Source organism: Agelaius tricolor, unplaced genomic scaffold, assembly GCF_023055355.1.
Source record: "Agelaius tricolor isolate 1412-34295 unplaced genomic scaffold, bAgeTri1.0.p SCAF_9, whole genome shotgun sequence".
Lineage (NCBI taxonomy): Eukaryota > Metazoa > Chordata > Aves > Passeriformes > Icteridae > Agelaius > Agelaius tricolor.
Genome location: NW_027269269.1, coordinates 43598118 through 43611995, shown reverse-complemented (window position 1 = coordinate 43611995; position 13878 = coordinate 43598118). Strand labels below are relative to the sequence as shown.

General features: G+C 42.0%; 1 protein-coding gene across 1 annotated transcript; it reads right to left on the bottom strand.

Moving 5' to 3' along the window:
- Window positions 1–1913: 1913 nt before the first annotated feature.
- On the bottom strand, window positions 1914–12651 carry CHMP2B (charged multivesicular body protein 2B). Its single transcript, XM_071433724.1, has 6 exons — window positions 12476–12651; window positions 9693–9784; window positions 6557–6751; window positions 4255–4357; window positions 3212–3318; window positions 1914–3087 (listed from the first exon to the last, which is right to left on the bottom strand). Exons 1-6 carry the CDS (start codon window positions 12507–12509, stop codon window positions 2974–2976), a joined length of 645 nt encoding a protein of 214 aa, XP_071289825.1. The 5' UTR covers window positions 12510–12651; the 3' UTR covers window positions 1914–2973.
- Window positions 12652–13878: the final 1227 nt, after the last annotated feature.

Genomic DNA, 13878 nt, shown 5'->3' with positions numbered 1-13878 from the left:
GTTATCACAATGTTTAAATCTGAGGTTCAGCTGTCTCTGAAGAACTGTGATGTGCTGAGCCCTCGAGTGAGGGACACAACTGACCAAGCACAGGCCAAGCTGCTGAGCAAAGGTAAGGTGAAAAACTTGAAGTTACTCTCTGCTAGATTTAATGTGTGTGCATTGAATGCTAGAGTCTGCTCAAGTGTGAACTGCTCTAAAAAGCTGATGGAGGCAGGCTGTTCATAATATAAGAACTAGGAGTAAATGGAGGAAGATGGAAAGAAGCTTAAAACAAAACGGTGTTTTTTAACATGCTTGGGGAAAAAATATTGGTGGGAAAAAAGTAGGTGCCAGAAGTTCTTTTGTATGCAGGAATTCTCAGATGAGAAAGCCACTTAGAGCTGGTGTGTGTAGAACTTGCACAGGGCTCTGGATATACTTTATTTTTGAAACAGAGATTGGAAGAGTACTAAGGGAGGAAGCATCATTGATGCCCATCGTGTTCTCATTGCTCCCCTGGGAATTGCTGGGCACTTGAGGAGCAGGGCTCTGGGTAGAGCCATTTTTAGGTGTGTGCACAACTGTGTCATTGCTCCCAGATGGAGACTCAGATCCAGTTCCTATATAGGTGTTAGCAAGGATAAAGGAGGGTAAGGATTGAGTGGTTTCACTGTTTTTTTTTTTTTTATCACTCAATGTGATTTAAAAGGAATTTGTATCTAAGCAGGGGGTGCTATTTTTTTAGCCTGATCCAACATACTGACCATAGTTGCAGACACATAACAAGCCTGCAAACCTACAGCATTTCTCACCCTGCACCCAAAGATCTTTACACAGGTTAGAGTTACAGGATTGAAAAGGTAACTTAAACCACAGGATACTGACACCAGCACTAGGTCAGCAGTTATAATGTCACCAAAAAAGCAATACCTTTCTTCCTGTTCCTCAAGACCCAGAGGAAAGAATTCATTATGGAATTAAGCCCAATTTTGACAGTTATTAAAAACCAACTGCACACCTCATTCAGAAAGGGCACAAGCCTTGGTGTTCAACCAGACTACAAACAACCACTTACATTTTATCCCTGTGTTCACATTATGATTTCTCTTTCAACACCACAGAGCAGTACTTGGGCATGAGGTTCCAGACAAGGGAATGCAAACTTGAACAAATCTTTACTGAATATTAAATTAAAGGCCCATGAGCAACTACAATAAATATGATTTTGTGCTTTATCAAAGCTAGCCAAAGGAATATTTATCAGAGCTCACAAAGAAAGCCCAGTAAGAGACAGATGTGTAAGACTAACCCTACAGAGGACAAAGTCATTGTGGGATAAAAAGCCTTTTATTAGATTTTTACAAAATAACTTGTAAAAAAAAAAATCACCCCATATTGGATATATGCAATATATTAACTTACACATTCCTACCCACTACCTGACAGGTTCAGTTTTGCATTATTTCTTTGAAAGAGAAAGAACACCTGCAATTCTAGGCCTGAAACCTGAGGAAGGCTCTCCTATGAGTTCTCTTTGCTGACTTCAGTCCTAAACAGTAGATGGTGCAACAGCAGCAGATTCACTGAGGTTTCCTGCTACACTTTGCCTAGCAGCAAAGTCTCTTTATGAGGTTTGTTCCCCTCCAGTTTTCCTGGTTTTGCTTTTGGGAGGTATTTTGATTTTCTCTTTTTAAAGCCAAGATGATTGTTGTTTCTGCTCAATGAGCAGCACCACTAAATCAACACTGAGGGGTAAATATCTCCAGCAGAGTCAGGGCTGAGGAATATCACACCATCCACAAAATAATAACTGGGAACTGCATTCTCATTTTGCCTATTTCCAGTATCAACAGTTCTTATTCCTTAGCACAATGCATGCTCCACTTAAAGCTAGAATTGTGTTGATGCAGTTCAGAGACCATAGAAAAACCTTCACAGAACCAGAATGCTTTTATTATAGTGTTATGACAAGTAGTTATCATTTATGATCCAAAATTGTTCTCAAAACTAGTATTTAGATTTAGTTTATCAATGTGATCAGTTGCATCTTAGCAAACAATACAATTATGCAGTTATCTTCCATTAAGAAGTACTGTAAAATATATACAAATGTTGCTTCAGGCAAATGTCCTTTTTTCAAGTGCACAATTTGCATTTCTGAATGAGTGCATCTCTCCACTTCAGCACTGAGTCCCATCAAGTGTACAGCGAGGTCTCACCAAAGCATTTTGTAAAACCATCTTAATTATTAAGTTTACTCACCTTTCAAAGACTCCTTCTGAAAGAAAATCACAAAGGTACAAGATTTATATACATAAAGGCACAGCAATTCTGTTGAAACCAGCTATGTTACAGTACAATAGAGTTCAATCAGTGCCTTTCATGCAACAAATTTCACTAACAAATGTAACTCCTCTTCCAGAAAAATTAACTGCACAAGGAGTGTATCCTTCACTTCTGGTAAGAGGAATTACAAGTTATTATTTCATCAGCTCAAAAGGAATTTTGAAGAAATACATAAAAATGCTTTTTCTTTCTGCCTAAATTATCTAGACATTCAAAGCTATTTCTCATGGAAAAAAAAAAAGTTTCCAACTAAGAGCCAAGGTGAAGTTTCATTTGTGCTAAGAGCTGGCAGACTAAATGTTTCTCTAATGATAGTTTTGTAAAAATGATAAATATTACACAGGTGCTGTCCTAGGAAGTGGCATGACCAGCCACAGAACAGCCAGTTCTAGAGACAGATCAGGAATAGAGATGGAAGAAAACTTTGAATCCAAAGGACAGCTCTGGATTGGGTGTAAGTGAATTTATTGTTAGAACTACACCCCTGGTCAGTCCAGAGTCAAAAAGACTCCATGCAATGGATAAAAAAAAGAACGTTTCTCTGCAAATTCATCTTCAAGTTGTCATTTCTGAGGCTTCAGAAATCAGTTGCATTGAAAGAGTATTTGCACGTTGCGCAGGCGTGCAGGGCTGAGCCCCCAGCAGTCAATCCACGCCCAAGGCTTTGAGCTGGCGCTCGATCTCCTCGTCCGAGATGGTGGCGGCGCTCGAGGCCGATGCAGAGGGCAAACCTCGGGCGGCTGAGGGAGCTTTGGCCATCTGCAAGGAGACACGAGTTCAGTCAGAACAACGCAGGTTTATGACAAGCTGACTTTTAGAGTAAACTGTGTTTCAAAAATGGAATGCAGGGGAAAAAGCACGAGCTGTGCAAAAGTAGCCATACCTTGCCAGAGATTTCAATCCCGATCTCGTCAAGCACTTGATTAACAATGTCTTGGGTTTCTTCCTCTTCATCAGAGGCATCAAAAATGTCATCCAGAGTATCATTAACTTAGAAGAAAGAAAAAAAAAGTCCAGATTGCATTAAGCAAAAAGGTGACTAACATGACCTAGTACCATCTTTCTACCCTCCCAGAACACAGCAGTAATACCACGGTGTGAGATACCAGCAGAAGGCACCTGGGTGTGAGAGAGGCTTCCTTAGCCCTGCCTTGCAAAGCCAGGGCAACAACAGGGTAAGGCATGGCTGTTTTTATAAAAATGTTCAGTTCCACCTAAAGAGTTCAGCTGCTGTATCTCCCCCCATATTAGATTTTAACATTTCTGCAAAACACCTTTAGTTTCATAAAAATCCTCTTTCTCCAAGTATGTTGCCAAAATTGTTAACTACTCAGATAACTTGTGTGCAGCTGAGGTGTTTCCATCTTGGTCAACAGCACTGGTTTGAGTCCATGCTACTTAATATGACCAACAAGGCAGGGATTGGGATGGGGAGAAGACTGTGAGCAACACCAGGAATTAGCTGACAGTGAACATGCACATGCAGGAACAAGGAACTTGCTGCCTCCAGAAAAAAATTTTTGTGGCCTAATTTAAGAAAAAGGAGACAGAACCATAGTAAACCATCATGTGAAGAAAGCTGAAATTTTGCCTTAATTTAGATCTAAACTGATAATCTCAAGTCTCCCTACCAGTTATGCCATTAAGGCCTTGAATGGGCCTCAAACCTTCTTTCCCCCAGAATGTTCCTTCTAAAAAGATGACGAATCTTTTGCAGAAGATGGGAAGGAATGGATTCTAGATTTAATACCTAGAGTTTCTAAGAAGTCTAAGGCTCAGCATTCCTACTCAGACATACATTGTTTTGTTTGCTCTACATTTTTGCTGTCAGTCTCATTAACTACAGGAATAAACTTCAAACATCAGTGTTTTTAGGCTGGTTGTCCCCTGCCAAGAGAAGCCAGTCCCCTGCAGTGCAGAACTTACTCATCTCTTCAGTCATGTCCATCTTCATGTTTTCCTTCTGGAAATTCTGCATAGTTTGTAGTGTCTTTTGTGGATCCATTTTCTTATTAACTGCTTGCATTGTCTATTAATATGGAAAAAACTCTTAAATCATACAATGAGACACTAGTAAATATCAGTGTATTCATTAAGAAAAATGCTTTAATCCAAATTTCACTTTCCTTGTCTCTCTACATCCCATGAGAACATTAGGTAAGTGACAAAGCAATAGTACAGCCTGCACTTAGTAAGAAATATTTCTATCTAGTGTCCTCATAAACAGACTCTTAAATGTGTGCATCTTTCTTGCACCATGACCCTCCCCTGGCCTTGTATTAGGAAAAATCCAACTGATCTGAATGAAAAGAATGGAGAACATTTCCTAACTTGAAGGCTACACACATTAAAGAAGTAAATGGCTGCAGGTTCTTACTCAGAAAGGACCATTTATTTGAACCACCACTGGAGGACAGGCCTTAAATTGCTTCTTGGTGTTATAATTTAATGGAAAAATTACTTTTCTCTGGAAAGAAAATATCCAAGTGTTGAGGAAGTACTTGTTTAGGGAGCACCTGTGTGTTGGGTGGAGATCTTGCTGTGACAGTGAAATAAACTTCACCCATTTTACTGCCTTTGTGGGCACTGCTATGGGGTACTTCCTTCTTTCCTAAAAAGCAAGTTACTGTGGGATATCAGGTTCTAAACACAGAAATAAGCAATTCAAATGTAAAATTTAACCATCTTTGAGAAGATAAAAGACTTGGTTAATTAAAAGAGATGGTATAAAGCCACTACAGGCTTCACAGAAGGGCTTCTGCCTTCATGTCTGAGTTTCTCAAGGTGATAATGCATTATGATACTAATGTTACTTGAATTTCAAAGACTGTGCTCATGGTTGCATTATTTGAATTTAAGAAGTTGTTTTGGACTTGGAAGGTGCTGATAAATGGATGTCAAAAATATCTGCACTGATTGAGAGTTTATTTACATATCTTCAGAAAATAAGGGTTAGATGCATGAAAAAAATAATCAGGTAACTTAACTGGACTTTACAATGTTCAAAATTAGCAACATATATGCTAAGAAGTATACTGAAAGTATATATATTTGCCTTGTTAAGGCAACTGACCCCATATATTTTTCACTGATAGTTTTATGAGATTAACAATTCTTTAAGCTTCACTTTAAAATTTATCAAAAGAAAATTTAGGACTTTTTTTCCAATAATTTTACACAAATTGTACATATAATTGCCTGCTGTTTAAAAATATTTTTAAATTTTTTTCCTACTGACCTAATCTTCATAACTACTCCAGTGACTCTGGTTTTGAGAAATTTAATCCAAGATCTATCCTAGATAAAAACAAGTCACCCACATAATAATTAAAAAGCAGGACAAACTTGTTCACATGAGTGCTGTTGTAAGAATACTGAGTTAGGTGTTGAACCTGATCAGTCAGACAAGTCCAATGTGTAAATCTGCTGCAGAGCCAGAGCTCTGTATCACTGGCTGGCTGGAATCTGCCCTCATGCTGTGTCTGAAAGGCACCTGACCACCAAGCCTTTGTGGTAATTCCTTTCTGCACCAAGTTACATTGCTGTGTTTAACTGGATTTAACTTGGACTGGGATCAAAGCCCAGCTTGGTCTACAGTGATGCATAATAATTCTGCTTCCTGCACCTTGAGCTGAACAGTCCTGCTTGTCAAAAGCCAAATCCCTCTTTATTAATTCAGGGAAATAAGGGAAAGTTCACACCTAAATCAGAAAACTGAGATTTTTCACTCTTTTATGAGATGAGATCTGGGAGGAAACTTAATGCAATACTCTTTCCTGAGAGAGCACAGAGAGAATGACAGCAAACTCCAGATCAGATTTTTTTAGGAATTTTAGATCCAAAGCAATAACCTACTTTCTTCAAAAGCCATAAAGCTATTGTGACACGGTGCCTTGATTTCTAGACAAATCATGCCCTACTTTTTCCCAGTAAAAACTGCTTGTGACAATAAATACAGGCAAGGCACTGTAGCAGCAGGGTTTGGGGTTTTTTTTATGTACTAAAAGAGTTCATTCACTGGCATTAGTTTATTTTGGTCATGTAAACATTTGACAGATGTCTAGACCAAGAAAGTATGTAGGTTCTATATGGATAGATTGCCCAAACAAAAATATAAACCCAAGTGAGTTTTAGTACTGCAATTACCAAAAAATTACCCAAAATAACAGAATTTTTGCAACCATATGCTGCATCTGGATATAAAAAAGAATATCTTGTGGTGCCTTACTTTTGCTGTGGCTGACATAGCTCCTGCCATCTTCATCTGGGAGTTCATGACCTTGGTTTGAGTGGACATGGAGGTGACCTTGGAGCTCACAGCGTAGGTTCGGTTCTTCTGCTTCCGCAGCTGCACCAGCTGCTTTGCCAGCACTTTGCAGGCCTCTTTGTTCCCAGTTTTAGCCATTTTCTTGATTTCCAGCTCCTGTGAAAAAAGGTGTGAGATTGACTCCACAGAATTTCCATTCACGCAAAGACTATAATTAAGCCTTACCGCTAATAATTAAATTCAAAATTAACTATCCTCTTGAATCTTTTAAGACATTTAAATTGTATAAATAGCTCCTTGCTTTTTTAACAAGGCTGTTTAGCAGAATCAATGTCATGCTGGTATGATCTGACCACAAGGAAAAAACTCAATGAGACTGAATTATAGTGTGGTAGCACACAGTTCCCCCAAAGACTGCAATTTCTGCATGATGTCACATTCACTTCTATGTGCACATTCAGTTCCATATCTGGATAAGCAGCCACCCTTCAAAAAAAGCCCCAAAAACTGAAGGAATTATGATGTCCAGTCAACTACTGGTGCCACGATGCTAATCAAGTTTGATTTCTTGCAATCAAACAACATCACTCATGTAAGAAATTGAGATTTCTTTTCACCTTTTTTTCAGCCTCAAGAGAACCTCAGAGCCTTTTTGGGGAAGAAGTAGATAAAGTTAGATGACCAATAATGATGTTAATTAGATGACCAGTAAAGTTAGATGATCAATAATTATAGGCTCTTCACCCTTATAATTTAGCTGGACTTAAATCATAATAAAAATAGCATAATTTAACATGTGCTTGTGCTGTAAGAAAGACACTTCTGTCTTAGAAAACCAAACCCCAATCTGTCAATTCAAAGAGAAATAACAATCTGTTTAGCCCAGAGGTACCAGGAAAAAGCCTGGCACAAATAATCTTGTCAGCTGGGATTCTTCAAAGTGTGTCTTCTGATTTGTTACTTGGTAATGTAAAAATTGCAACAACTTTCTCCTTTACAGCCTTTTTAAGCAGGTCTTGCCACAGTGGCTCAGTTTTCTGTACATGTCCATTTTGGTTTTTACCATTAAGTAAAAGCAGCTTTTGAAGACCAGCTTTCTCCTGGATTTTTCAGGATAATATGCCTGCTATAGGTATGCAGTTGCTTCACTTTATGTGCACTGGTAATCCAGTGAAAAGAAAACTGCACTTCTAAGAAGGTATGAAAAGATAAATTCTAGTCCCCAGGACATGCAGAACAGTGAACTCTAAAGGCAGATGTAAACTGGCCCACTGCATTACCCTGACTACCAGAAAAGTTCACAGTTAAGTTTATTCCAGAGATGGCTCTGGCACAAAATCCCCTCTGCAGAGTCACAGTTCCTAAAGGGTGTGTCATACACACTATTTTTAATCCAGCAAGGTACAGAGTGGCAATGAAGCAGCAGGAGACTGTTCAAACCTTAGAGGCCTGAAATAGAAGTAAAGCTGTGCTCCTTGAAAGTAGTTCATAGAAGCCACAAAAATTCCTGTAACATCACCAGAATATTATTTCCTTTTTTTTTTCTTTTGTATCTAAAGTATTGTGAAGGTTGGAGGGATTAGTGTGCACCCCATATTTTAACAGCAAATGTTTGAAATTAGGGATTTTCTGAGTAAGTTGAAAGACCTACATAGCTTTTATAACCTGTTTTTTTTCAAAGCAAAATATAAACCATTGCTAAATCACTGCAGATAATCCACCTGCAGAAATCAAACCCTATCAAACAGATTATTTTATTCCTAATTCAAAATAATTTGGGTCAATTTGGTGTACATTATCTGCTTTTGAGAGGTCTGGGGCAAGCTTATTGAAGTCAGTCATGTTCTTCTGGGGAAAAAAATCAAAATTTGTGCATTTATATCAGGTTACTGAACTGAAACAGAACTGTCTGCATACATTAAGGTATTTTTAGCTGTAGAAATAATATAACTGCATAACTTGGTTTTCTCAGAGTAGTACCTTAAAATTAAGGGAGGGGAAAAAAAAGGTCTCTCTAGAGAAAGCACATAATGAAATGTTTCGAGATTGACTGATAAGCCCCTGATCCTTCTTCACCTGATTTGACACTGAAAATGAATATTTATTATCCATTGCTACTCTCATTCCAGCAGCAAATTTTAACTTTTTCAAAGACATATTTCACTGCTCCTTTCTTCTTCTCAGAAATCCAACATTTCTGAAACCACTTAGTGTAGTAAATAATCAACACTTCAGCCTGAATAGCCACTAAAATTAAGGTTATTTCCATATCTGGAATATTTCATACTGGGAAAAAATGTCTTATTTATGAGCAACCTACTATATTTTACATGTCCAAGGCTTTCAGAAACAGTTTCTCTGATCTTTTAGTTTATTATTCCCAGCTCTTGGTATTCATGCAACCTGCTGCCATGCACCAGCAGCACCACCTCAATAGCTGCTGGAACGGGCTGGATTCGCACAGCTTTTCCCACAGTGTGAGCATTCTTCATGCATCAAACCCCACCATCTGGCACATCCATTTCTCCTCTTACAGTGCCACACAGGTGCAGCATTCAGCCACTGAGTACTTGAAGGCTCACACATGTTAAGTTCTGAATACATCTTAATTTAGGCAAACAGTCCTACTATTATCAGCTAATTTTAGGCAAGTTCTGTCTGAATGAAAAGAACAACGCTAGGGGTACTCATGATATCCTGTGGTTTTCCAAGTACTCTCTCCCACTGGACAGTCATGGTAACACGTGACAGCACTTCTTTTAATTTTTCCACCACAAGACAAGTGATGTACAAACGTTTTGAAAAAAACCCAAAAACCTTCTGAAGGACAGAGAATGCTGGGAATTGTAGGGAAAACCCAAAGTGGTTATTTTATCTAAACACATTGTTTCAGGATTTTCCTATGGCAAAGGCTGAGAATCACTTTTAGACCATAAATATTTTCCAACACAATTTTAACTGAGAAATGAAAAGGGGAAGACAACTGTCTTTTTAGTATTTCATTATTATGCATTGACTGGTATCTCTAAAATCTTGCAAGTTTTTTATTGCATGTGTGTGTTTTAAAGAGCAAAATAAAGTTCCCTGTCATACTTACCAGTTGTTTTTCCTGTTTTTCAAGTGCTGCTCTATCTCTGCTTATAGCCCTCTGTGTACCTCTTAACTCTCGGTTTTGCTCCTTTATTATATCTGGAAAGAAAACATTGATAGCTGGGCAAAGTTTCTCAACACTCCATAAACACCTGCTAAGCACCCTGCAGACATGCAGAGTGAAGTGTCAACATTTCAGATACAGAAAATATTAGCAAAATACAATTTGGTGTATATAATATCATTGTGTCAGCAGTGTGGGCTATACCCTGTTAAAAACAAAGCTGTTTTTACCTTTACCTGGGATGTTACTTTGCACCATAAGCACAGCAAGAGCCTTAACCCCTCAGTAAGACATCTGTACACACACTTTGCTGCAAGGCCAGCACTAACTCAGCAATCCCACTGTGTCCTTATTCTGCTCTGGGGGAGCTTCCTCTCCTCCACATCTGTGTAGCCCTTCTTCAAATCAGTCTATAAAGCAACAGTGTATGAAACTTTTCAATCAGGAGATGCTTAAGAATAGTAAGGCAGTAAAGTGGAGGCCTTTACAACAAATTTCAGTTTACTGACAACTGACAGAGCGAGCAAAGCTTGAACACGGTCTGTCAGGTGAAACCTATCATCCTTCATAGGAGTTGTGTGCACTGTGCTATTAAAAATTATATACTGATAACATCCTCTTATTAAAGCCAGTATTATTTACAGCCTAGGCATCAATCATGCTAGCTGCAACTAAGTTTTGATAGGATTTAGAGCACGTGCTTGGGTGTGATTCACCCGGGCAAAGGCAGAGCAGGGCGCCTGTGTGTGACTCAGCATGCTCTGACCCACGTAGGGGGAGCAGTTACTATGGAGGAGAGATTCAGCTGCTCCTGTGCCTGCACTTCGGGTGGGAGTCTCAAAGGAGCACTGTCACATAAATTTTCTTTAGAAGGGTAAATTGTAGAATCACAGGCCACCCTTTCATTTTTTAAGGTTTGAGGCAATTTTTCTACAAACAGCGAGAAGCCTTGGCATTCTTCATTCCCAAAGTCAGAAATACTGTAAAACATCCATTGCTGAAATTATATTGATGTTAATAGGTTTGTAGCAGAAAAAAAATCCCAAACCTTTAGTGGCATTTTAAAGACAGAATATACATTTCCAACCTTGCTGGAGATTGCCCAGTTCTTGGGCAAAGAAATATATAATTAAAAAAAAAAAGGTGTGAAAATGACACCTGTTTTTACAATGCTACTACTGCTGTGAGTACTACAGAAAAAGCATCCTTGGGAGAGATGCTTTTCAGTGGACAATAACTAAGAACTGAAAGATGGCATGGAATATAACTGCATTCTTCACACTGGCAAAACAGCAGAGAAAATCATTCTGAAAATGCTACAGGCAAGTAATTTTGAAGGTAGATAAATGTATATTACTTGCACAGCTGCACTTGGTAAATTGAAAGAAAAAGCTTAATAGCTACATACAAGACTGGCTTTCCTAAATACGCTAGTTTTAAAAAAGCCTTAGTATAGTGACCTGGAGAGGTAGGAACTTCAAGGTGATAGCAAACTTAGAATAGTACTTAGAAGACAATAAGGGTAAGCACAATGCTTATTTCTGTAGTTTCTGATCCCCCACAGTGGCTTCAACTAAGGATGGCAATAAACTGAAAACAACTATCTGCAGTTACAGACTGTTTAATTTGTTTTTAGAAGTGAAGGCCAAGATGAGAACTTGGTTCTTGTTTGTTTCTGATAACTGAGGAGAATTCCCAGCTGCTAGAACAGACAGAATACGACAGGTTATTCTGAGATAAAGTCCTATGCCATTAGCCACTCCTGTGTGTCACACTGTCGTCACACACACCAGGGCAAGGAGGAAGCATTCCTTAAAACAGGCTGGACAAGAGACATCCAGCAGGGCTTGACCTGGCTCCTGCAGTCCTTCCTTGGTCATGGCAGCTTAATGCCAAGTCCCCTTCTTCCCCTCTCAGGCACCACATCTAAAATGGGAAGAGCCAGGTGGGACCTGTGCGTGTTCCCTGCTGTGACACACAATTGGTTGATGTGCAGCGTCATTTTTTGCGAGCCCTTTTCAAACGCCGACCCACCACCAGCTCTGACACGGGGCCCCCAACACACCAGAGAGCCAAACCTGGGGCTCGCCAACCCTGGGCACGACAACGTGGAGAGCCGAGCATCGCCCAGCGGCCTGCTGGCAGCTAAGCCGTCCTTTGGGGCTTTATTTGAGGATGGCTGTTCCTGCTGAAGTTTAAGCGTTTTGGTACCAGCCTGGCCACAAAGAACCAAGTTGTTCGCACAGCGGCGCGGAGCCCAGGGCCGGGCGGCGGCGGCTCCCGCAGCCTGGACGTGGCTCCCTCACACGGCACCGCTCGCGTCCCGGCTCCCCCTGGGCCCCAGCAACTCCTGCCGGGCCTGTTTTGTGTCCCTCGCCGCCACCGAGCGATGCCGCTCCTCCTCCTCCTGCCTCACCCACGGCCCGGGATGGCCGGGCCCGGCTCCCACCCCTCCCGGAGCGCCAGGAATCCCCCGCCGCGCTGCGCCAGGGCCGGCCCGGCCCGGGGGCTCTCCCCGAGCGCCGCCGGTGAGTCACGGCGGGCGGGCCGGGGCCTCCGCTCCTGCTCCGCTCCCTGCCGGGACGCGGGGCCCGAGGCCGCGATCCCCGCCGGGCTCCCGCTGCCCCGGAGCCCCGGCCGGGACCAGCCCCGCACCCGGGGCCATGCGGGGGCTGGGGGCGGCCGCTGCCGGGGGCGCGGCGGGGCCTCCCCGGTCGCCCACTCACCGTCCACGGTCTTCTTCTTGAAGAGCGAGGCCATGGCGGCAGCCGGACCCCCGCAGCCGCCTCGGCGGGCTCCTGTCGCCTCCTGCTCCGGTGACCAGGAAGCGGCCGGGCCGCGATCGCCCGCCCGGCTCCGCCTCCCGGCGCCGAGGGGCGGGCGGGGGCCGGGCCGGGCCGGGGCTCCGCGCTGCGCCCGCCCACCCTGCGGGGCCGGGCCGGGCTGGCCCCGGGAGGCGCGGCTGGCAGGGGCCGGGGAGCGGGTGCGGGCACCGCTTCTCTTCCTCTCGGTGGGGTTTTTCTGTCTGTCCGCCCTGGTTTGGGCACCCCAAGCGGCGGGAGAGGCGCTGCGGGACCGGCCCGGCCGTCCTGAGGGCGAGCCAGGGCGGGCGGGGATGTCCCGGCTCCCCGCTCCATGCCTTGGGGTCTCTTCTTGGACTCTCTAAAGAGAGTAATTTACTTCTTGCAATCTTTAAAGATTAAAATGAAAACATATCAAAAGTTAATTCGGCAGCGTGGTGCTCTCCGGGCTCGCCGCTTGGTTTTGTGAAAACACCGGTCTCGTTGGAAATAGCAAGTTTTCACTGTTTTTCATGTGCCCCTTTAGTTGTTTTTCACTGGCTGAAATCTAGATCATGTGTACACAGATACTATGGTAATTCAGAGAGCTTCTAGAAGGAAACCTGGTGCTTGGGCACCTGGAGGGATTTGGGCACAGTTAAACAATTAAACACACAATTAAACACACAATTAAACACACAATTAGGCAGTGGGGTCGCTGCCTCTCCATGACAGATGAACCGTGGGGTTCGGGATTTTCTGTTCAGGAGCATCCCGGCCCTCACCCCAAGCCATTGCTGAGTCTAGAGAGCTGATTACACTTTAGTTTTCTTGGATATGCCTTTGTCTGAGGGTCACAAGCACCACTGTGCACAAGAATATATTATTGTTCCTTTTCCTTGGAAAAAGGAACAATAATTTTCTTGGTTTCAATGTGTAATTACAATCCTTAATTTTTAATAAGGTAGTTTATAATGTAGCTGTGGTTTCATCATTGGCGATTGCCTACATATGCATCATGCCCTTAGAAAATAGAAAGAGGGCCTTTATTAAAAAAGACAGAGCTGTAGGTTTGAATGCCAGCTAGATATAACTTCCCTTACTTTGAAGTGTTGGGGATGATTATGTTAATGTGCAAGGAAAAAAAAGAAGTGACTGGAATGTAGTAATGCATTTTGATGGCTAGATATAAATTCAGCCTGAGAAACAATCGTAACTTTATGGTTGCAGTACCCTAATAAACCACACTTTTATAACCTTGCATGGAGAAACAATCTATTAGAATATTGTAATAGCAGTGTAAGGATGTATGTGGACATGGGAAGGTACAGACTATGTATGTCCTGTCA